This window comes from Stegostoma tigrinum, chromosome 20, assembly GCF_030684315.1.
Source record: "Stegostoma tigrinum isolate sSteTig4 chromosome 20, sSteTig4.hap1, whole genome shotgun sequence".
Classification (NCBI taxonomy): Eukaryota; Metazoa; Chordata; class Chondrichthyes; order Orectolobiformes; family Stegostomatidae; genus Stegostoma; species Stegostoma tigrinum.
Window position 1 is genome coordinate 23043108 of NC_081373.1, and position 26281 is coordinate 23069388.

Below are 26281 nucleotides of genomic sequence, written 5' to 3' on the forward strand. Positions count from 1 at the left end.
GAAGGAACAGCATGTGACGCCTGAGTTGAGGACCATGGAATGCAACCTGAGATCACTCACACTGCTGAGCTCCCTTCTGTGAGTGTTTTGTGATTTGAATGATAACCGAGTAGAGCAGTCTTTGGCTGGGTCACAGTTGTGCAGCCCTCGTCCTGCTTAATTATCTAGGATCTGATTTAGGTTTGTTCTTGGCATTGGAAGCTTGTGGGTTGGGGATTAAACACTGTATTTTGGTGCTTAAAACTTTGACAAGGTTATAAATCATTTTTAGAATGGAGCAAAGGCAGTCATGGGGTAACAATTTGCCAATATATAGGGGTGCTACTACCAGAGATATAATGCTGTGCAGGAAGGCTGCCCTCTTTGTCCAAGCAGACCATGAGATACACCAAGTAAATTGTACACAGACGGAAATGCACAGGGAGCAGTGGTGACCCACATCAGTCTTGTTTCCACTATGCTGCAGACCAGGCTGAAAAATGTGGATGAAACTTACAGATATCAGTAAATCAGTCAAGGTAAGCCTGTCCACTCTGATTCATCCCTTCCTCAGAGGCTAAGTTTTAACAATTTGCTTTTAATTTCCATGAGGTGGTGTAAGAGTACTCCCTGTGGCTTTGCGTGGAATGTTTGGTTCCTTGACAACAATAACTCGTATTGACATAGCACCATTAATGTTAGAGAACGTTCCAAGTTTTAAAATGATACCTCTCCTACTGCAAAGTCAAACGCCACCAGTTTTTCGTCCCATCTTGGAATGTGAAGCCTTGAAAGGACTGCGTGATGGGCCTAACCACCTCTTAGCTGCTGAATGATACAATATTCCAACACTCGCACGTGGATGTGGAATACCTGGGGGCTCGGTTTTGGAGCCGTTAATGAGTTGCTACACATGACCCTGCTTACCTGCCAAGGGCTGATCCCAGGATGTAATGATCCTGGCACATTTCTTGCAGGGCTGCACTATAATTGTTTCCATTTGGCATTTAGCAGCTGGCAGCCTGCTGGGTGGTAAAGCTGGTGACAGAAATCCACTGAGATGCCAGGAGATAGCAGGTGGGTTAACCACGCTGTTGGGTGCGTTACAGATCTGTGGGCTAGAGCCCAAGTAGGTCAGAGGAATTAGAGAGTGTTGCAGGGGAAATCAGTGAGAGAAGCCGTGATCAACAGAAGGGAGGCCTGTTGGGTCATTAGCTGAGAGTGAGGTTGGGGAGTGAAGGAACTCATTCCTGCTTCTCCTAGCCCAGAATGATAGCTATCAAAAGCTCCCAACACCCAGCTTCCTTTCTCTGCTGGCTCTCCTGAGCTGTCTAGGTGCAACAGGCAACAGTGAAGCTTAAATTGGGATCTCACAATAGACTGCTCACCGTCCATACCTGCTGCTGTAAAGACAGTAATAGATTGATACACCGCAAGTGCAGCTGCCTTTTCTGGGGTGAGTTTAGTCCTGGCCTCAATTTCCTATTCTGCCATCATGGGAGGGGAATTAACATCAAGATTAGGAAATCGGAATTACAAACAGGAAGCTGCAAAACCTTTACAGTATATTAAAGACATAGCCTTTCTTTATTATCCTGCCATTATATTTCTGTATTCTAGTCACTTGTTTGGCTCTCTTCCAGGCCACAGCATGATTACTTTGCACACTGTGTCCAACTCGATTGGATTCAGCCTTTCTAGACTGCTTAGTGAATGTAATAGTTTTTCAACCACCTCAATCTTTGAAGTAGTGTTTTCATCCTTTCACTTTTCTGACTTGTTTCATTCCATATCTGGATTTTGTCACCTTTTTAAAAATGCCCTCACCTATCTTTGCATTTCCTAATTGCTTTTTTTTCTGTTTTCTGTAAAAGTTCACCTCAATGTGTCACGACTTAGAAATTGTTAACTACCTGATTGCATTTGAAGGACTCACATGGATTTATGCTATAGTTTGCTACCACTGCTATCTATTTCAAACAAAAAGGATTTTCCTTGTGCATTACTTCTCAAGAAATCCTGAGAATTCATGCAATAAATTTTACAAACTTTACTTGTTTTCTTAGGCCTGGATCACGGTGATACTCCCAATGGAATCGATTTCAGGAAGATCACTCCTGCACCTCAGAAGAGCTTGCCTGAGCTCCCACCCACAAAAGTGGTAAGTTTAAAGTTGATGTTCTTGCAATTTTCCTTGTCATTCTGAAACTAGCTGAAGCAGCATGCTGTTAAGTAAACAGTCTGGTATTGCCGAAGCTGTTACCTATACCCGCTCAAAATGCAACTTCTGTGGAGTGTTTGAAGGGAAGGAAAGGTGTTTTGCAACACTTCCTTACAACATGGTCAACTATGGTGTCACCAAAATAACAGGATGACATGTTTAAGAATGAAGGCTTCAGCATTTATCCGATGCTACAGCTAATGTGTGCTTACCTCATGTTACTACAGCTCATTTTGTTTTGTTTTCCAAAGCCACAAACTCATTTTCCGCAGCAGCTTGCTCTTACAGCTGCTCCAACCATTACCCTTCCCCAGCTGTTGATGAGCTGCCATTCATGCTGTTGGAAGAATAAAGGGTTTGAATGTGATATCAAGGGTTACATCAGGCAATAATTATTTCAATGATATTTGCGTAACCATTTTTAGAACAGGCTAAAGACAGTCGATGACTGAGACTGATTTGACAGACACCCTAATGCTGCTGCTTTCATTTAGCAGAATCTACTGATAAAGCAGAAAGTAAGATAAACTCTCAGCTACTTCTTTTCTGTGACAGCAAGAATCCCATTGCAACTTCTTTTTCCTTATATTTGTTTGTGGGACATAGGCACAATGGCCAGGCCAGGTTTTATTGGCCATTCCTAATCGCCCTAGAAAAGATGTTTGTGAGGGTAGGTACACCCACAGTTCTGTTAGGAAGAGAGTTCCAGAATTCTGACCCAAAAACAGTGAAGGGGATAGCATTCCAGGTTAGAATGGTGAGTGACTTGGAGGGGATTTGCAGGTGGTGGTGATCCCATGTATCTGCTGGCCTTGTCCTTGGAGATCTCAGTGGTTGTGGGTTTGGAGAGTGCTGCCAAAGGGGGCCATAGTAAGTTGCAGCAGTGCCTGTATAGATTCTACACACAGTTGGCACTCTGCATTGGTGATAAAGGGAATGAATGTGAATACTACTTAAGCTGACTCTTCTATCCCAGATGTTGTGGAGTTTCTTGAGCATGTACCCATCCAGGCAAGTGGAAAATATTCTATACTTCTGACTTGTGCCTTATCTTCCACAGGACCCCAAATCTCTGACTTGCTGTTATAGCCACAGTATCTATATAGCTGGTCGCGTTCAGTTGCTACTCAGTGGGAGCTCCTAGGATATTAATAATGGGGGATTTGTTGATGTTAATGCCACTGCACATGAAGGAGAGTTGAATGTGTTCCCTGTTGTTAGAAGTGACTATTGCTTTGTACTTGTTTCACACAAATGATACTTAGGAACATAGATAATTTATTTAGTCTTTAAATGAAATGGATGGAACGACTTAAATATGTTGCAGCATGCAAAAATTGACATGTTTCCTTAAACAGTATTTTGATAGCCAGAACAGGAACACCTCCTTGAGCTGCAGCTCCCACTGACTTTCTCTTCAAGTTAAATTCTTAATTTACTCAAGATAAGTTGAGGTGTTCTGGTAAATACTAATCCCTGACATAGTGCGGCAATAGATGTGACAATTCACCTGGTTCAGTTTAGATGACGGTTCATGAAAATGTCATTCACTTACTTTGATGACATGTTCTGTGGGGAAAAAAAAACCAAAGTACTGAATTGTGTGCAGTGATTATCCATCACATTGTTTCAAATCTGCAATGTATGACAGACTCTTACATTTTCGGGATTGGTTTTCATAATCGTAACATGTATTGACCAGAATTGAACATCCAGTTGTTTGAAGTAATTTATTTACACTCAGATTCCTATATGGTCTTGGTTTGGAAGAGCTTTGAAGTTGAATAACACACTGAAACTGAATCAATGTCTGAATTTAATGCTGTGCCTGGATTAATGACTGTATTTTCACTACTGAAATATATTCCCTAATTGTTCAGCTCTGTAACTCTTTCCAGTCCAATGACTCTGTTAGCTTCAACAGTTCAAAGGCTAACAGTAGCTGAATGAATTGAAAAAGGAATGTCAACCGACTTCCAAAAAAATGTTTGTCATGATAATACTCCCTTGTTATTCGTTGGTCAAAGCTAAGCGTACAACTGTGTGATCGTCCTTTCATGTAATCAGTGCTGGAAAACTGCTTTAAAAGTTGCTCAATGCTTAAATGTGCAGTGCTTTTGTTTAACACCCCTCAACTGAACTTTATCACAAAAAAACTGTTCTTTGAACTGTATCCTAAAGGAAATGAATCCCACCAAAGTACAAGAACTCCATTCATATCGATAAGAAGTTAGTTAATTGGGTGGGAGAAAAAGAATCTGCAGGACAGGATTAGGCAATGGAACTCACACCAGGAAGAAACCAGGTGGCAAGCCTTGGTGCATAGTTCCTCACTCTGCAGCTACAGTTGAGGAACTGGAAGAATGCAGAGGAAAGTCTGTTAAGCAAGGGCATCAGTGAGACTGAATCATTCTCAACTTAGTTGAGTAAAATCAGTGAGATCAGGTCCAGGCCATCTTTAATTATTTAAGGTGTATCCAACTGGTAATTCAACAACTAGAATGTGCATACTTTACCTTTAAGGGATGTGAGATCAAATGTACACCATCAAGCATCATTGTAAAGGTAGGTGTTCATTCTCCTGATAAAATCATGAATTAAAATGGTCATCAGATCACTGGACTGTGCAGCTATTTGTGTTTATATTTAGTTGTTATTGCATTATGAGACTGCCAATGGATACAACTTCCTATACAATTCCTTCTCCCTTGCTCTTCCTAAAACCATTCCTGTTCTCTCCCACTTTCTTTGCTGCTTGCTGTTGTCCTCCAGCCCTAACGCAGAGGTACTAGGCCATTCAAGAGGGAATGCAACTGCTTAATCAGCAGGCAAAAACAGTCCAGCAAGTTATCATTCTGGGTTGCAGAAAGTAGAAAATAAAAGCAAAGGAAGTGTCCTCGAAATTAACTATACCTTAAGGGGGTAAAGAAGCAATTGATCTGTATGGAGTGGACTAGCCCATTAATGATGTCCCTGCAGGATCTTATTTGCTGATCAGAACAATGTTCTGCTGTGTGCACCAGTGCACCAATTCAGGAGCAGCTCCTAAGTCCATCTGGGAGCTTATATAGAAATGTTATAATGAGACTTCTCAATGCTGCTGGCACACACATTCTAGAAAAAACCATTAGATAGTGCATCACTCAAAAATACAATAGACCAGACTTTGCTGAGAATAGAATGGTTTCTGAACAACGTTCATCATTGTTAATATGAAAAATTGGCCAGCAGTGTATAAGGAAGAGATACTCCATGATTGTCGTATCTCCAGAAGCGGCTGTCCATTTTGTGTCCCTCCATTATAAAGCAGTATCTCACATTTTAAAAAAACATGGAACAGTACAGCATAGTACTGGCCCTTCAGCTCATGATGTTGTGGCAACTCTCTGAACTAGAGCATGAACAATTAAATGTGTGGAGTCTCAATCTTTTAAGTAGTGAATTGCTTTAGGAGATTTCAAAAAATGTCAAGTCTTTTCTTTCCATTTTTTTCCCTTTCTATCTTTTTTTATATTTCTGAATATTGCTTTACTCCTGTCATCAGTTCACATTCTGTACTTGATTTCACACACTTTAATTCAAATTCTTCCATAGTCCTTCCTCCAATTATTTTCAATTCTTTCATCCAATTAGTGAAGTGCATGCACTGTTTGTCCTATTGATCACTAAGTTCCTGGTTGACCTTTTGTGCCATCAGCTTTGTCAACAATAAATGTTAATAATTGAAGAACTGTAAGTAATGGGATACTTTGTGACGCCCCTATTCCAGCAAATCCAGGTGCACCTTTTGATACCCATTTTGCTCAAGGTGTAATAAAAACTGAACATACAACGCTTTCCTGATGTGAATTATTGCTCTGGGTAGGATGAACATTATCAGTAGCTCCGAGTCTTGTGTTGCCCTAGTTCCTGGGCATTGAGACAAGTAATGCAGAATGAGAAAGCAATTAACTGGAAAGCTAGTGTTCCTCAGTATAAAGGAGAGAGCAGAGTTTATACAGACCCCGTTGCATGGATGGTGCTCACAAAATTTGCCCATGATCTGCAATGGATGGTATAATCACTGAGGTATACAATCAACTAATTTTAAAATTAAGCAGGAATTCTCACTTAGTGCTACCTTTCCTGATTCTTAGCAGTTGCATCCACAATCTCATTATTGATTGAATTTTTGAACAAGGTGCAAGCAGCTGATTGGTATTACTTAGCAGACCTGACATAGGTTAAAATCAGAATATAGAGTAAGTACTTACTGAAATGCCTGAAATAGCTGCCTGCTCCACATGCGGTGCCTATATAATTGACTCCTGACAGATGGATAGGACAGATTACTCTATATAAATGTATAATTCAGAGGTGCTACACATATCTAAATGTGCTAATTAGCAAAAAATGTTCAAAAGAAATGAGTGAATGCCTGTGCCAAAGTGGACAGTGTGTGCTGGGTACCAAAATGAACTTAAGTCAGTTCTAAGATAATAAAATGTGAGGCTGGATGAACACAGCAGGCCAAGCAGCATCTCAGGAGCACAAAAGCTGACGTTTCGGGCCTAGACCCGGCCTAGGACCTAGGCCCTAGAAGGGTCTAGGCCCGAAACGTCAGCTTTTGTGCTCCTGAGATGCTGCTTGGCCTGCTGTGTTCATCCAGCCTCACATTTTATTATCTTGGAATCTCCAGCATCTGCAGTTCCCATTATCTCTTAAGTCAGTTCTATATTGGTTTATATCTGAATTTCTTTGCAATGTGAACAAACTCAAGAATAAAAATAGAAATTCTTGTCATTGTAGAAAGAGCACAGAAATGGCACAATGTTGTGAGTTCTATTTTTAGAAATGAAGTTGTAAATGAACCTGTATGTTTGGTAGAAAGTTCTGCCCATTGTTGAATTACTAATAATGGATTCATCATGTTTTAAAAATTAAGTCCCAAAGCACGTAAACAAAATATGAAAAAAACAAATAAACAAATAGAACACTCAAAATGGTCATTTGGTTGAAAATGCTGGGAACATAAGACTAAATAGTGCAGGTCACATATCACACAGTACAGGCCATATCAGGAACTGGAGGAGTTTCAGCTGTATGAAGCAAAACACTGGCGAAGACTGTGGGAAAATGACAAACAGCAGTTATCATCAGGAGCCAGAGACTGAGCTCGCTGGTATTCATGCACATTAAATAGGAAAGCACTATCTTACAGTGCCTAATGTGACTTAACCCTTTGACTGCTTGTTTGATAGCAATGTTTGGACATCTAAACATGTGGACTTTTAAAAAATGACATCTCAAAGGTGATAAAAAGGGACAACTTCACCTAAAAGAAAGTAGATCATCCTTTCTTCTGTTTATGATTATTCATTCGATCAGATGTTCATCACTGTAGTTATATTCAATATCTACTTTCTTTTTATCACCTTAAGTTTTATTACAATTATATTTTTATTCCCTGATACTATTTAATAAATTGCTGTTTATCAAATAGTATCTTGAGATAAAAATATAATTGTAAATTAAAAATGTAAATGCCAGAGTAATTACTGCGAGTGCCAGGATAGCCACTAGTTCCTGCCCAGACAGGAACTTCAGCTAAGCACAAGCAGCTTCAACTGTCTATCCACCCCATGTACTGCTGGTGTCCCCCTGTTCCATGCTCAGTGATACCTGCACCAGCGTATGCACAGACTGACCCTCCATAGTATTAAATTTTTTAAAAGTTACAAGTTATTCTCTATTGTTTCTATCCTGCTGTCCGGAACACCCCCTCCACCCCCAAATCGCCTCCGAGCTCCTCACACCGAATCAGTCCTGGGCAGGGACAGGGGTGAAAGGGGCTGCACAGAAGGAAAGCAGTTCTTGATATGGTCGCTGTATGCTCCATTGCTCCACCTGGTGGTGATGTCCACAATAAACACAGCTATTGATGTTCAGTGTGAATCTCAGCCAACAGATGCTGAGAATGCTTAGGGCGGATGAGGTGACTGGCTGTGTAATAGGTGGGTAGGCTGAGTAGGTAAGATTTGGTGAGGTTAGTCAGTAAGGTGGCGGATAGGTGAGGTGGTAGGAAGGCCGGTGAGGTGGGACGGGTTGTGAGATCTTGCTAAATCAACGCTTAGCCAAGTCAGTTTGGGAGGTGAGAAGCCTGGTGATGGAAACTAGTTAGTTGCTTCAGAGGGTAGGTTTTTGGAAGGGAAACCCTTGTGGTTGAATAGATGGTTGGTAGATGAGGGTGGAGTAGATTGTAGAGCTGCCAATTTAAGTGTTTGGATGGTCAGTTCTCTCGTCACCCAGAAGTTCAATTGGAATCCATCTAACTAACATTTCTCAGATAATGATCCACGTAGGTTCGTTGGCACCAGCTGAAGTCTCTGACTCTAACTCAGATTCGGAGGTCTTTGGGAGGGAACCAGGCTGTGTGGGATTTACCTACCAGAACTTTCTGGGCAATTCAATGAAATTCAGAACATCTGAATGTCTGTGGGATCTAGATGTGCAATTTGGGCCACCCAGGACATTCTGTAGGAATGTGACACTGTTGAAATAATTTAGCTCTTTCTTGAGGGGCAGCACGGTGGCTCAGTGGTTAGTGCTGCTGCTTCACAGTGCCAGGGACCCAGGTTCAATTCCAACCTTGATCAACTGTCTGTGTGGAGTTTGTGCATTCTCCCTGTGTCTAAATGGGTTTGCTCTGGTTTCCTTCCACAGTCCAAAGATGTGCAGACTGGATGAATTGGCCATTCTAAATTGTCCAGAGATGTGCAGGCTAGGAGGGTTAGCCATGGGAATTGCAGGGTTACAGGGATAGTGTGTGTCTGGACAGAGTGCTCTTCTGAGGGTCAGTGTGAACTTGATAGACCGAATGGCTTGCCACCCTATTGTAGGGATTCTCTGATTCCTTGAGGAATAATTGAGAAATGCATTGTGTCCAGGGGTCGGATTACCTCTCTTGCTCTTCTTCAATATTGTGCTATGAGAGTTTGCCTCCAGCTCAGAGAGCAGATAGAGTTTAATATCTGTCTTATTATCTGTTTAATATCTTATTTGAAAGTAAGCACCGGCAACAGTGTGGCACCCCCTCAGAAATGCATTTGCGTGTCAGTTTAGATTTTGATACCAGTCTCTGGTGTGAAACTTGTGTCCACAATTTTCTGACAGAGAGGCTAGAGTTCCAGTGTGGAGATGTGCTGCAGAGGTTGGATGAGGAGAAATTTTTTTTGCTGTGGCCATCCAAGCCTTCTTACAGTGTTCTAGTTGAAGGTAGCATTACTGTGCTGTCTGGTTTGATCGCCCCTCTTCTTACCAAGCCCCCATTTGCAACAGTCTGCAAGTGAAAATCAAAATCTGTGTGTTATGCCAACAAAATCACCTAGATGATTTGCATTAAATATGTCATGTTCACATGGTGACAAATGGTTTTGTATTCTGATGTTAAAAAAGGTAAGTTTGAAGATCTAATATCTTTCCAACTTTCCAAATCTGTGCATAGGGACAAAATGATATATAGATGCATGAAGCAGAACGTAAAATCATTATTACCATATTTCTGTGATAATCCAACATTTCAGATCCTGAGCAAGTATGTGAAAGGGGTCTGTTTTGTGGCTGGATGTTTTGATGGGCAGTGTGCCACTTACACGAACATTAACAGCTTTCGGGACTAAGTTTCACTGCTGTGGAAGTCTGTATCAGAATTGGAATTCAACATATCTAATCTGCAACAGCAGATTCTACAGTTGAGCTTTGTGACTGCTTTCTTTTTGACACATCACAACCACAGTTAGCACGTGACTCTTTTATATTTGGGACCGTCAGCAAATATGTTTCAAATTACCTAAATTCTTGCACAAATTAATTGAACTAAGTACCAAAAGTATTTTAGTCACACAGGCGCAGGTCTTTAAAGTTTAGACATAATGTGCCTTCAGAGTCCAGATTTGGAATAACAGTGTTCATTGTCATTATTCGATAAAACTAACAATGTCTTGTGCCCTTCACATGAAAGAAATTAAATCTGGAAATTGAAAAGTTGCTGTAAGTGATTCTCATTTTTCTGCAGTCTGCATTGTTGAAGTTCCTGCAGATGGCAATTAATTATAAATTGCTGATTTGTCTTGAACTTATACTTCTACGCTATTTGTCTCATAACAAAAGCCCTTGAGAAAAGGTGCACCCTGTTAAATGGGCTAAAAATGTGTTTTTCTGCATACTAAGTCTTAAGTACTTATGAACAACCTCCCTTGCCCTGAAAAATTATATCAGTTTTTAAGCAATGGCAAATTTCTCCATTTCATGTTAAAATTTCTAATAATAGAAGTAGTTAATCCCGAAACTCAGAATTTATTTTAAAGTTTGCTTAGAGTATTTGTGTATCTGCCTTCATCTCTGTACAGGTTCCAATCTTTGACTCACATTTAATAGAATGAGAAACCTTGCTTTCTCCTACTTAATTGGCTGTGACAATAATTCAATGTTTAACACAAAGTTCATGTTTATAAAGGTGCAATCTTTGTCATGAAGTTTGGTAGATCCTTGTGAACTGCTTTTCTAGAGGTGAGTGAAGATTAGGATTTGCAAAAATCAGAAAATGGTTTGGGTAATTTACCAGCCCTCTAATTGCAATTACACTGTGGCAGAACATTAAACAAGTAATTATTGGATTGTGTAACAAATACAATGTAATTAAATTAGAGAAGTTTAATCTTCATACAGCCTGGACAAAGCAAAATGATAACGACAGTTTAGAAGATGAGCCTATAGAATGTTTTGTAATGATTTTCAAGGCCAGAATGTTATTGAATCAACTGGAGATAAAACTGTTTTAGATCTACTGTTGTGTAATGAGACAGGGATAGTTCGTAACTTAAGAGAACAAGACCTGATAAGCACTCCTGATTACAATACAATTGAATTATTTGGTAAATTTGATCTCAGAATATTCCAATGATAATCAAGAATCATAGACAAACAAAACCAATTAAGTAGTTACGAGGGAACAGCCAGCTATAGTTTATTTGTAAATAGATTAAAAAGTATGCCCGTAAATAAACAGCTGAAAATAATTGAAGAAATAATTCAAAGTTTGGATTTGAATGCCTTCTCCTAAATCTCCAGCACAGCATTGCAAAGTTTACAGACGTATTCAAAGGTTCCCCAAACTTCATCCATCATCCTCCTTGCATCACCCCATTATGACAATTTTTTGCCTTCTTATGGGACTTGACAGGGTAGATGTGAAAAGGTTGTTTCCCAATGAGAGAGAGTCTAGGACAAGTGGCCATAATCTGAGTAAGTGGTCACACACTTAAGACAGAGGTGAGGAGGAACTTTTTCCCCACAGAGTAATGGATCTGTGGAATGTTGATCAGTAAGGGAATCCAGGGTTACAGGCAAAAGACAGGGAGTGGAGCTGTGGATATCAGATCAGCCATGATCTAACTGAATGGCAGAACACACTTAATGAGCTGAATGGCCTACTTCTACTCCGACATCTCATGGTCTTATGGTTGCATGTATCTTCGATAGCCGCACGATGTGCTGTCCTCAGGCTCTGTGCAAAGTCAATAAAAAAAGATTTCATGTTCTCTGGGCAGAAAAATAAACTACTCAATATTTAACAAATGCAACTACAGCATTGAAACTCGGATAAAAATACGTTTTGCTATGTGGAAATAATTCTTTAATTTTTGTAGTTATATAAGCTTGTGTCACCAAATCAAAAATCACATCCAAGACACAATCTCTTACGACAGTTTATGGAAACTGACGTACAGCCTCAGATTGATGGAACACCTATTGTTCTGAAGCTCACAAGAGCACTAGAAACTCAGCCAAACATTAATAATGGCCACAGCTGTCCTATACAAGATGTTAATTTCAATTCCAAAATAAAGTATCTGTCGATCAGCGTAAGAAAGTAGGTGGTTAGATTTTATTCAAATCTAGTTTTTTTTTTCAATGGTTGCAACTAAAATGAAAAAGGTGATTAATTTATCTTAAAGTGTAGATATTTTTCATTGTCAAAACCTTTGTTAATCAGCCCAAGCTATTTGCATTACAGTAGAGGAGATGACAACACAGACTGATGGAATATTTTGTAACATTTTTCATTGTATTATGGTACCTCTTCATTCAGAAAACATAGGGTTGGTTAATATCAGAGTGATCCTGACAGGTTAAATCCCTGCACTGCATTAAAAGTGCATCTATGTTACAATGCCACACCTAATAGTCATACTTGAGGATGTGAAAATACTCAACACTTAACGTTCAGAGTATTCCAGACATCTCAGAAGTCTTTCTATTTCTTTTGCAAACTGTCAAACCTGGTGTTGCTTTTGATGGTCTTCCCAAAAACCCTCACCACCAGATGGGAATGGGATGTGCGAGGAAATCCTTGTCCCCCCATTCAAAATGGAATCCAACCACAGTGGGAATGGGTTTGCATTTTTCAAACTAGGCGTTTCCATCTACAGAAGGGGCAGAGAAAGAAATCAGTAGGTAAATGGTATTTTTTTCATATAACTAAATAGGCCATTCATACACCTCTCTGCCTCTGTTTCCCAAATGAAAATTTGGCCCTTTGGTATATTTAAGGAAAAATACAATTGTATTGGATACAATACAGTCAATGTACAAAAAATTGGTCTCTGTGATGAGAATGTTACTCTGTGATGAAAAGTTGAACAAACTCAGCTGATATTCTCTGAATTTTAGAAGAATGTGAGGTGATCTCAATTAAAGGTACGTGATTGTGAAAGTGTTTAACAGGGTCAACATTAAAAGTTTGTTTATACTGGCTGGGAAACTTAGAACTTTGATGCATAGTGTGGGGATGATCATTGAAGACTGAGCTAAGTGGAATGCTGTCACTCAAAGTGTTGTGAATGCTTGGAGTTGCCTACCCTAGACAGTTGCAGATGCCCCATTCCATCATTGACTGTATTTAAGGCTAATGTGGGCTACTATTGATCTCTCAGGGAATCAGGCATTATGGGAGCACGCAGGAAAATGGAGCTGACACCGAAGATCAACTTCAATCGTATTGAATGGCAGGCAAGATTCAGCAGTGCATTTGGTTCAGTTCTGCTCCTATCTGTTATGTTCTTGTGGCCAACATAAATGTAAGCTCTTGTTGGGAAGCCAGCACTTCCTCGACAGTGATGAGAGATTTGCGTACAAAGTAATCTGAAATCACGTGTCCGGCTGAGCCATTTAGTGCCACTAGGTTACACAAAGTTATTCCTGAATGTGGGCAATTACTTCAGAAATGGATTAATGTCAACCATGTCAAACATTTTAAGGGTAATCTAAACCATGAACAGTTTTGTTCTACATCATTACAACAGAAAGTTTCAACAGTGAGCTGTTGATGTCAGTATTAACAATTTCAAACCAGTTCAAGAAAACCTACCAAATGCATCCCATAATATGGAAACAAGATATAAAAAATGTTTAATTTAATGCTTCCAAGGTCCACTTGTGAACAATGGTTCCTGGCAGGCCAGTAGCAGCTCTTAACCGACAGCAGGTATTATCATTTGTAGTTGTGTAAAATGTTTAATAAGTTTACATTCTAAGTGATTTGAATAACACAGTATAATATATATGAGACGGTCTGTTTCCTGGTATGAAATATGAGTACAAAGCCTGTTAAGTACACATAAACATTGCTGATTCTCTTGCAAGAAAAATCATTTCAGAACAAAACCTCAATGAGACCTGAAAGATGTAGGGTATGGTAAGAAATGTGTCAGAATTGTGTGAAAAGTCCAGCAAGGCGTGCTTTGACATTGGAAGCAACTTGCTGCATCTTTTGTGTAAGTCCCAGGCATCAAGGTGACATATTCACAAGGCAATAATGAATTGTCCATGAAAGAAGATTGTTGCTTGTTAACAATCTTATTTACTACATGTTTTGCCTCATTAATCCACAGCTTTCCATTTTACCATCAGCTGCAAGCAAATTAGATGCCCAGAATTCTTGCCATGGATTGTCAGAAATGGTACCTTTCGAGTTCAGCTCATCACTTGCTCTAAAGGACCTCCACGTTGCAGCAACCCCTCAGGGCACACTCCATAGGTACTACCCATACAAGGTCCTCTTCTGTGGGCACGAGCACTTGATATGGACCAATACATCTCTAATCCACTTCTGCACTTCATTGCTGTACTTCGGGATGCATCGGGAACTCTCATTGTAATGCTGCAGCAAGAACAGACACCCTGCTCATGGACTGGACCAGACTGTAACTCCAGCCCCAGTTGTTCATTTTTGTAGCACTCATTCACTCTGAGCCTACTCAGTCAGGCTCTGAGTAGTGCTGTATTGCCGTTTATTGTGGGCACAAGGCCAAGAAGCTTATTGTGTTTGTCAACAGTCCTCAGTCACGTCCAGGGCGACAGCCTTCAGTCTGAGATTCCTCACCCACTAAGTCAAGGCAGCCTCTTATACCTGGTCAAGGGTGATATCAGTCAGTCAGCTGCTCAGGGGTGGTCTGAGTCTGGATCCTTGCCTCAAAAAGGGTGAGGAGCTGAATGTTAGGCAGCCCACCACCTGTCTTGACTCTTTCTGCCCCATTGTGGGCTGTATCTCTCCTGGAATGAGAGCGTGGCAGGTATTAAGGGAGACGAAAATGGGTGGCACATTTTTGGTGAAGGTGGGGAGGTGTCCAGAATGAGTGAGTAGGCAGCACAGAGGATTTGCAGGGTTATTGGTGAAGGGGTGGGGTGGGATAAGTATCAGCGAGTAAGGGAAGATGTTGCAGACAACAGTGACAGTGATAGAGTGGGAACCTTGTTGGAAGATGAAAGCAGTAGCAGAGATAGAGTGAATGCAAAGTTCTGGGGAGATAATGGTACTCCTTACATTGGCAGAATGGAGAAAGCTATTGATCTTCTCCCTACAGTGTTGGGTATTTGTCTAGATGACAGCAACTGCTGTAATCCGGGTGGCTACCTCAGAATAGTCTGGCCTGTTGTCTGGGAAAGAGCATATTCCATCTCTACATCATCCTATCCACCAGGGCTTCCAGGTCCCTATCTAGAGTGAAAGGCCAACATTTTCTCTGCTATGCCTGAGCCAAAAGTCAGGAATTGTACAGGACAGTAGGATTGCTGGTGATTATCTAGGTGTACAATGGCCTTTTAAGGATGATGCCAGTGCCAGGGATGGCACTGAATTCTGGGATATCATGATAGTGGCAGGTTGTCCTGGATACAGTGGGTGGGAGAATGAGGCTGGACTCGTGCAAGAGTGGTGCCATCAGGACAGGGAATGTAGTTGATGACGTGAGTTTGGTAAGATACGTTGACAGAATCCACGAGCCTTGCAGAGAGAAACTCTCCATGAAACTCACCTAAACTGACCCGAGCGAAAGAATTGTACAATTCAGCTCAAAGTGTGCACCTATTCCAGAGAGAGATGACACAAAATGATCTTTGTTAAATCAAGAATTCCTCATGTTGACTGCTAAATTAGATCAGCTGAAACAACAAACAAAACAGTTTTGCAAAGCTGTTGGTTTATGGTTTCTATAAGCACCTTATGGTGTGATTTTGTTTTCAGTATGACGATGGTGCCATTGCCAAATATACCATGCAGCAACATGCTGCTATGGCCTTAGTTGAAGTCATCACCCCATAACTATCAAGGTCACTTCTGTATCACATTGTTAGGGCATTCACTCAGAATTGACACTTGTATGAAAACATTCATTTGTGACATGTGGGTGTCTATGGCTTGGCCAGCATTTATTGTCCATCCGCTTTTGCCCTTGAGAAGATGGTGGCCAGCTACTGTGCAATGCAGTGGGTATGCACAAGGCAGGAAGCACCAGGACTTTGGCCCAGTGACACTAAAGGGTTGGTGATATATTTCCGAGTCAGGATGGTGAATTGCTTGGAGGGGAACCTACAGGTAGCGATGTTCCTATGTATCTGCTCCCTTGTGCTTCTAGGTAATAGAGCTCATGGATTTGGAAGGTGCTGTTGAACGTGTCTGCATTCAGTTCATCTTATAAATAGTATACAACAATAGCAGTGTCCACTTGGGAGTGAATGTTGAAAGCAGTAGGTGGGAGGCCAATTAAGTAGACTGCTTTGTAGAAACATAGAACGGGAACAGCTATTCAGCCCCTTAAGCCTGTTCTACCATTCAATAAGATCATTGGTTCATATTTTACTCCATATACCTTATATTGGCCCGTGTGCCTTAATATCTTTGCTTAACAAAATTTTATCTATCTTGGATTTAAAATTTACTACTGATCCTGTATTCACTGCTGTTTGTGAAACAGAGTTCCAAACATTTCCAACCCTTTGTGTGTAAATGTGCTTCCTAACCCCTCCTGAATGATGCAGCTGAATTCTCAGACGTGGTCCCTCGTTTGAGAAACCCCAACCACTGAAAATAATTTATCTTTATCTAGCCTGTCTTTTCCTATTAATATGTTGAAGACTTTGATCAGATCATACCTTAACCTTCTAGCCTCAAGAGAAAATAGGCCTAACTTGTGTAATCTCTCCTCATTACTTAACCCCCAAAGTCAAAGTATTATTCCTGTAAATCTATGCTTTATTCCCTTCGGCCAGATATATCCTTTCTAAAATGTGGCGACTAGATCCCCTCTCTGAACTCCAAGTGAGGCCTAACCAGTGTTTTGTATAACCGCAGCATAACTTCTATAACATACACCCTTGTACTCCAGTACTCTGGACATACAGGCCAGCATTCAATTAGCTTTCTTGATTATTTCATGAAACTGTTTGTGACATTTTAAAGATATGTGCACCTGAGCCCCAAAGCCGCTTTGGGCATCTGCTGTATTTAACTTCAAACAATCTGCAAAGAATCTTGATCTATCCTTCCTAGCTCCAATTATGGTTAACATCTCACATGCTAATTTTGAAGTCCATCTGCCAGAGTTTTGACCATTCAGTTAGCCTATCAGTATCCCTTTGTAACTTTGTGCCATCATCTACACCGTCTATAATGCAGCCTAACTTTGTGACATCAGGAGATTTTGGATATATAACTTTCTATGCCATTACATGAGTTGTTAATAAATAATGTGAATAATTGAGGCCCTAACACAAATCCTTGTGGGACACCACTAGTCATATCCTGCCTACCCATTACACCTACTTTCTGTACCCTGTTACTGAACCAGTTTCCCAGCCCTCGATAGTAATTTGCCATCAGTTCTGTGGGTTTCTACATTAGTTAATAATCTCATATGTGGGACTTCATCAACTGTCTTCTGGAATTCCATGTAAACGCACCCAAATACATTCCCCAGTCCACTACCTTAGTCACCTCTTCAAAAAAAAATTCACTGAGGTCTGTCAGGCATGACCTATCATTGATGAGTGATAATGGGAACTGCAGATGCTAGAGAATCCAGGATAACAAAATGTGAAGCTGGATGAACACAGCAGGCCAAGCAGCATCTCAGGAGCACAAAAGCTGACGTTTCGAGCCTAGACCACGTAGCCTACAAAGAGGCAGGCATAGCTGGGGCCCATGCGGGTACCCATGGCCACCCTTTGTAGGCTACGTGGAACAGTCCCTCTTCCACACCTACACAGGCCCCAAACCCCACCTCTTCCTCTGTTACATTGATGACTGTATCGGCACCGCCTCTTGCTCCCCAGAGGAGCTTGAACAGTTCATCCACTTCACCAACACCTTCCACCCCAACCCCCAAGTTCACCTGGCCCATCTCCAACACATCACTCACCTTCCTGGACCTCTCAGTCTCCATCTCAGGTAACCAGCTAGAAACTGATGTCCATTTCCTGCAAAAATTCCATCCCGTTTTCCCAATTCCTCTGCCTCTGCCGCATCTGCTCCCAGGATGAGGCATTCCACTCCCGCACATCCCAGATGTCCACGTTCTTCAAGGACCACAACTTTCCCCCTGCGTGGTCGAGAACGCCGTTGACCACGTCTCCCGCATTTCCCGTAACACATCCCTCACACCCCGCCCCCGCCACAACCGTCCCAAGAGGGTGCCCCTCGTCCTTACAAACCACCCCACCAACCTCAGGATACAACACATCATCCTCTGACACTTCCGCCATCTACTATCTGACCCCACCACCCAAGCCATTTTTCCATCCCCACACTTGTCTGCTTTCTGGAGAGTCCGCTTTCTCCGTGACTCCCTTGTCCGCTCCACACTCCCCTCCAAGCCCACCACACCTGGCACCTTCCCCTGCAACCGCAGAAAGTGCTACACCTGCCCCCACACCTCCTCCCTCACCCCCATCCCAGGCCCCAAGATGACTTTCCACATCAAGCAGATGTTCACCTGCATATCTGCCAATGTGGTATACTGTATCCATTGTAACCGATGTGGCTTCCTCTACATTGGGGAAACCAAGCGGAGGCTTGGGGACCGCTTTGCAGAACACCTCCGCTCGGTTCGCAATAAACAACTGCACCTCCCAGTCGGGAACCATTTTAACTCTTTCCCCGCCCCCCCCCCCATTCCTCAAACGACATGTCCATCATGGGCCTCCTGCAGTGCCACAATGATGCCACCTGAAGGTTGCAGGAACAGCAACTCATATTCCGCTTGGGAACCCTGTAGCCCCATGGTATCAATGTGGACTTCACAAGCCTCAAAATCTCCCCTTCCCCCCCACTGCATCCCAAAACGAGCCCAGCTTGTCCCCTTCCCCCACCGCATCCCAAAACCAGCCCAGTTCTTCCCCTCCCTCCACTGCATCACAAAACCAGCCCAGCTCGTCCCCTTCCCCCACTGCATCCCAAAACCAGTCCAGCTTGTCTCCGCCTCCCTAACCTGTACTTCCTCTCACCTATCCCCTCCTCCCACCTCAAGCCGCACCTCCATTTCCTACCTACTAACCTCATCCCGCCTCCTTGACCTGTCCATCTTTCTGGGACTGACCTATCCCCTCCCTACCTCCCCACCTATACTCTCCTCTCCACCTATCTTCTTTTCTCTCCATCCATCTATCTTTTCTCTCCATCTTCGGTCTGCCTCCCCCTCTCTCTCTATTTATTCCAGAACCCTCTCCCCATCCCCCTCTCTGAAGGGTCTAGGCCCAAAATGTTATCTTTTGTGCTCCTGAGATGTTGCTTGGCCTGCTGTGTTCATCCAGCTTCACACTTTGTTACCTATCATTGATTAATCTGTTCTAGCTCTCCTTGATCAACTGAGAATTTTCAAGGTGTTCGATTATCCTGCCCTTGCTTATAGACTCCAACAATTTCTCCACGACAGATGTAAAGTTAATTGGTTTGTAATTCCCTGGATGGTGTTGAGCTTCTTGAGTGTTCTTGGAGCTGCACCCTTCCAGACAAGTAGGGAATACCTCCTCATACTCTTGACCTGTGCCTTTTAGATGGTGGACAGGCTTTGGGGAGTTAGGAGGTGTGCTACTCATTGCAGAATTCCCTCCCTCTTATCTGTCTTGTAGCCGCAATATTTATATGGCTAGGAGGAAATTACTGCAGATGCTGAAATCTATACAGACAGCAGCAAATGCTGGTGATCACAGTGGGTCAGACAGCATCCATGGAAAGAGAGAGCAAGCTAACATTTCAAGTTTAAATGACTTTTCTTCAGAGCTGAGGTGAAGTGTGGAGTGGGCAGCATTCATCCAGCAGTTTGCAGGGAGGATGTGTGGGGGTAGTGGGTTAAGGGTGCTGGTGGAGATAAAAATGTTGATGCTTCAGATGAAGTGATCAGAATGTGAAAATAGCTGAGCAATGGTGTGTTGAACTGCCAGACTTGAAAGGACAGACAGTCCCACTAGGATGGAAGGAGGGTAGTGGAGACATGATAAAAGAATGTAACACGCTAAAAGAAAGGGACGAAATGGTTCACAATTTGAAGTTGTGGAGCTCAATATTGAGTCTAGAAGGCTGTAAATTGCTTAGTCTGAAGATGAGACATTGTTCCTCCAGTTTGCGCTGTAATTCACTGGAGCACTGCAGAATACCGAGGACAGAAGTGGGCATGTGAGCAGGACGCTATGTTAAAATGACCGGCTGTGGGAAGGTTGGGGGACATACTTGTGCACAGACTGACCTGCAGAAAGTGGAACACTTGCCCCTTCACCACATCCCTGCTCATCATCCAAGGACCTACACAGTTTTTCCAGGTGAAGCATCATTTCACCTGTACCTCCTCCAATCTTGTGTGTTGTATTCACTGCTCCCAATGAGGCCTGCTGTACATTGCAGAAACCAAATGCAGGCTGGGTGACCGCTTTGCAGAACGCCTCCAGTCTGTGCACAAGCATGACTCCAACCATCCTATAGCTGGTCATTTTAACACATCCTGCTTGCACATCCACTTGTCTGTCCTTGGCATGCTGCAGTGCTCCAGTGAATCATGGCGCCAACTGGAGGAACAACATCTCATCTTCAGAATAGACACTTTACAGCTTTCTGGACTTAATATTGAGTTCAACACATTCAAATTATGAACCATTTTCTTCCCTTTTAGCTTGTTATATTCTGTTATCATCTTCCCTCCCTCCATTCCTTGGGACTGTCTGTCCTTTCAAGTCTGGCAGTTAGACACATCATTGTTCTGCTATTCTCACATTCTGATCACTTCATCTGAACTATCAACATCTTATCTCCATCAGCACCTTACACTTGCTAATCCCGTCCACCCCCCAAACTATAGCATAAATGCTGTCCACTCCACACTTCACTTCAGCTCTGATGAAGAGTTATCTAAATTTGAAACATTAGCTTGCTTGTTCTCCATGGATGTGTCCGACCTGCTATGATTTCCAGCATTTGTTGTTTTCAGTATTTATGTGGCAAATCTAGTTCAGCTTCTGCTCATGCATCAACCCCATGATGTTGATACCAGGGAAACAGCAAGGATAGTTCAGGCTAAGGGGAGATGGTTAGTATTCTCTTGCTATAGGTGTTCATTGCCTGACACTTCTGTGGCATGAATGTTATTATTTATCAGCCTAAACCTGGATGCATGTGAATACAGACTACATTTAGTAACTCAGGAGCCACAAATGGTGAGCATTGTGCAATTATCAGAGAACATTGCCACCTCTAAACTGATGATGGAAAGAAAGTCAGTGATGAAGCAGCTGGAGATATCGGGCTAGGACGCCACCCTGAGGAGCTCCTGTCGTCATGTATTAGGTTGGCGATAATTAATGGCTAACAATAACGAATAATTTTCTTTATATTAATTTTAACTCCAATGGCAGAGAGGTTCCCACCAATGCCCATTGAATTTTTTGGTTGCGCTCCTTAAATTCACAGTTGGTTAATTGCGCATTGATGTCAAGGGTAGTAATCTTCACCTCGTGTGTCAGTTCAGCTATTTTGTCCATGTTTAAATGAAGGCAGTAATGAGATCAGGGGCGGAATGACCTCAGCAGAACCCAAACTGAGTGTCAATGAGCAGGTTATCAGTAAGTGAGTGCTACTGATGGCGTTGATGACAATGCTTTCCAACGCTTTGATCAAGAGTGGCCTGATGGGGCAGGTTGGATTGTCGTGCTTTTTGTGGTGTTCATTTTCTTGTTTCTATCCACTGCAGAATGTTTGTCAAGTGTTGTTTCGGTTCAGCTGTGTGGCATATTCCCAAGGTTTAGTATATTTATATTTGATTTCTTTTGGCTGTATACAGAGGGATTTTCCACATGCTCGAGTTCTGTTAAAGATTGTGGTTCATTCATCTCCAGTTCCCAAGTTGCCAGCAGCTTTACTTTTTATTCCTTGAATTTCCACAGAATTAACAATGTAGTTAGACATTCTTTATTCCTGGCCATTTTTTCTTTCCAACTCTCACTTTTCTATGTTTCCTTGTCTTGAGTTTTCCTTACTTAGACCCATTCAAGTCCTGTGGAGAAAACAAAATTTGCATTTATTTAGAGTCAATCACAAGTTCAGAATGTTCCAAAGTATTTTCAATCATGAGGTACTTTTCCATCATCATCAACATTGTAGTGTAGGAAAGGCGATCATCACTGTGACACAGCAGTTAAATAAATGACCAGATTAAACACCTTAGATGTCTGTTGTCAGTTTGATGCATACAGGGATCTGAACTTCATTACATAGACAACAACTAATATTAGAAAGTTGAGTAGGGTAGACCTGTAAGTTTGTAAAGGGACTTGTCCAGTTTATTTAAGTGGTGGAAATTGCCCTTGAATGCATTCTGACTCATCTGATTTTATAATATTTGCAGCATCTTGCATACAAACCTCCAGAAATGTGCCCCTTATCCTTCATCAGAGAAAATCTTTGTATGTTCAATTCGTTTGCCTTCTGCAGGCAATGTGTTTCTTAAGTTCAGTCTTTGAAATAATTAATTTATGGTTTACCTTGTTTCAACAGACTGGTATGAAATATTTGTACTGAATATTACTCCTGAACTTGAGAACCATGAAATATCCTGCAAATTTTAACCTTTGTCACATAAAGATGTGGCTCATAATACTGTCTTTCTCAAGGTCATAATATGACGATAATAGAATCCCTACAGTGTGGAAACAAGCACTTCAGCCCAACAAGTCCTCACCAAATCTCAGAGCATCCCACCCAGACCCATCCCCCTATAACCCACCTAATCTACACATCCCTGAGCATTAAGGGCAATTTAGCATGACCAATCCACCTAACCTGAACATCTTTGGACTGTGGGAGGGAACCAGAGCTCCCGGAGGAAACCCACGCAGACGCGGGGAGAATCTGTAGTGTACAAACTTTGATCTTCCTCGAATCTTTGCCTGTTTCACAAATATAATTTGGTTTGGGCCCTGCTGTGGGATTTTAATGTTCACAAATTGACTGGATTTGCATTTGAGTCTATTAGGTAATTGGGCATATTTTCATACTTAAATTAATATACAGAATATTGTTAATTGGCTGAATGATGGCACACTAATGTATATAAAGGGTGCATCTCCAAGTCCCACTTCGTAGACTTGAGTGCACAATCTAGGTTGGCATCTCCCTGTGGTACTAAAAGAGTGCTACTCTGGTAGAAGTGTCATCATGCTCGGCTGAGACATCACCTGCCACATTTGATGAAGGTAAAAAGCCCCTGGCTCTATTTGAAAAAGAGCAGGATATTCTCCTGGTGTTCTCGCATGCATCAAACTCACAAACAGCACCGAAGCTGTTTAATCTGGTCATTTATTAACTGTTGTACTCAAATTGATGATTGCCTTTCCTACACTACAATGTTGATGATAATGGAAAAGTAATTCATACTGAAATTGTCTGAAAATTTGTGATTTATACTGTACATAAAAGCCAACTTTTCGAAATAGTGCTTGAACAAGTCTTAGTGAGGGAGAGCAAAGAAAAACAAAACAAAGAAAAGTGAGAGTTGGAAAGGGAAAAGGCCAGTAGTAAAGAATGCCTAAATTACAATGTCGTTTCTATGGAAATTCAAGGGAAAAAGAGTTAAGCTACTAACAGCTGGAGAACTGGATATGGATGGACTCTCCACTTTTATGCACCAGTGAGCCATTAGGAGAGGACACACTGAGAAGCCTGGCACTAGTTTTAACAAGTTTAGAAAACATCACATTTGCACAGATGTGCTACTTTTGCAATGGAAACATGTTTAGAACTAATGTCACAGCCAACAAGGAAAAAGTATGATGCAACTCTAAAACTCACCACAGTTTGAGTTGAGTAGGAAGCCTCCTATGTTCGTTTGACAATATTTGTTACACTTCTCTAAAATAGTAGTATTTCTCCAGATATGTTCTCAATGTTTATTTAAGGGCTCAATAACCTTTGGAATATAGAATACATTGGCAAAAGAGAAGTGCAATATCAACAGAAAGGTTTAGTGACCATTTTAGTGCTAACCTGAGGCTACTAACCTTTCCAAAATTCATTCACACATATGTGCAAACAATTACTGACAGTCATTTTTGTTTAAACACTAATGTCTCATTAAATGATAGAAAGTAAGAACTAAATTTATGGATTGTTGTTGGCTACACAGTTGCATTGAAGAGTCCACACTTCAGATGAGACCCAAAGTTTGTGGCTGAGAATTTATTTTCTAATCCACAGGCCAGTTTTGTACTCATTGAAATTAATGGATGAGCAGCAAAACACGGGACTGTAAAAGGTGCTAGCAATATTCTAACATGTGAACTTAAAATAATTTCAAGAGACAAGCACAGCAAAACTATAAGTAAGTGGTCATGAGCAATTCAATAGTCACCATACAGGACTTAGAGTGGGCAGGATCCAGAATAAATACCCATTTAAATTACATTTAATTCTTATGATGAAATAAAGAAAAAGCTCAGGCATTGCGGAGGAAACGAATGAAGGCTCAAAAGAATTTTAATTCCCTTTATAGTAAATTTGTATCAAGGTAACAACAACAGCAAGAGCAATTCAGTTTACATAGCACCTTTAACTCAGCAACTCATCCAAGACATCCAAGACATGTCACAGGACATCAAATAACATTCAACACCAAACCACATAAGGAGATATTAGAGTAAGTGAACTCACTCCTTTTCATGTAAGTTTTCAGAAGTATTTTTAAGGAGGGAGAATACATGGAGAAGCAAATTAGTTTAGAAGGGTTACAGGTCTTGGAGCCTTGGTAGATGAAAGGATGACCTCCAGTTAAAAGGCAAATGAATCGAAGATGCAGTTGAGGCCAGGATCGAGGAGTGTAAATATCTTGGAAGGTTGTTGGGTTGGCAGAGATTGTGGAAACAGAGGTCAGAAAAGATGTAGAAGAATGTAAAAACAAGGATAAATATTTTTAAATTATGCAGCCTCTACTTGCATGGTTGGTTTGTTTATTTGCAGACTGTACAAGTGCAGGTAGCTCTGCCATTGGATTTTGAAGCTAGCTATCTATAGCAAATGTACTTCCTCACCCAAAGAATGAATTAAGTCTGGGTGCTTGAAAATACAGTAGGTGACAAGGAATTCTAAATCCATCCTTGTTCCATTGGAATCTTATAGTCAAGAAAATTGTAGCCGCTTCAGTTTAAATGTGATATTAATATATAAATGTTGTCTTGTGTGGTTAGATTGAATTTATTTTTCATTTGGTTAATGATATTTCCAAATTTATCATGCTTGGGAGGTTTTCTGGATTCAAAATGTGCACCAACATTGCCACCCATCACTATGCCACCAACCTGTTCAACGTTCCTATTCTGGGCCATCTCCATCACCCACCCAGGGTGAGGACCGCTGCAGAGAAGACCGACCGAATCTTGGCATGAGCTGACAGCTGCATATGTGGCTAATCAACATCTAAAAATGTAATTCCCCAGGATTTCAACAATATCAGCAGCCTTCTCCTCTCAGTGAATGACAAATGCGTCTAACTTTTCCTCCACCTCCTCCAGGACTTCCAATTCCCTGGCCCCCAACACCTCATCTTCACCATGGACGTCCGGTCCCTATACACCTGCATTCCGCATGCAGATGGCCTCAAGGCTCTCCGCTTCTTCCTGGCCCGACCAGTCCCCCTCCACCGACACCCTCATCCGCCTAGCTGAACTCGTCCTCACCCTCAACAACTTCTCTTTTGACTCCTCCCACTTCCTACAGACTAAGGGGGTGGCCATGGGCACCCGCATGGGCCCCAGCTATGCCTGCCTCTTTGTAGGTTACATGGAACAGTCCGTCTTCCGCACCTACACAGGCCCCAAACCCCACCTCTTCCTCCGGTACATTGGTGACTGTATCGGCGCCGCCTCTTGCTCCCCAGAGGAGCTCGAACAGTTCATCCACTTCACCAACACCTTCCACCCCAACCTTCAGTTCACCTGGGCCATCTCCAGCACATCCCTCACCTTCCTGGACCTCTCAGTCTCCATCTCAGGCAACCAGCTTGTAACTGATGTCCATTTCAAGCCCACCGACTCCCACAGCTACCTAGAATACACCTCCTCCCACCAACCCTCCAGCAAAAATTCCATCCCCTATTCCCAATTCCTCCGCCTCCGCCGCATCTGCTCCCACGATAAGACATTCCACTCCCGCATATCCCAGATGTCCAAGTTCTTCCAGGACCGCAACTTTCCCCCCACAGTGATCGAGAACGCCCTTGACCGCATCTCCCG

General features: G+C 41.9%; 1 protein-coding gene across 1 annotated transcript in view; it reads left to right on the plus strand.

Moving 5' to 3' along the window:
• The window catches only part of afap1l2 (actin filament associated protein 1-like 2), a 219742-nt gene that overhangs the window by 129632 nt on the left and 63829 nt on the right, over window positions 1-26281 (plus strand). The window contains exon 4 of the mRNA XM_048551350.2: window positions 2046-2140. Within this exon, the coding sequence (XP_048407307.1) occupies window positions 2046-2140 (95 nt within the window). The remainder of the gene's footprint in view (window positions 1-2045; window positions 2141-26281) is intronic.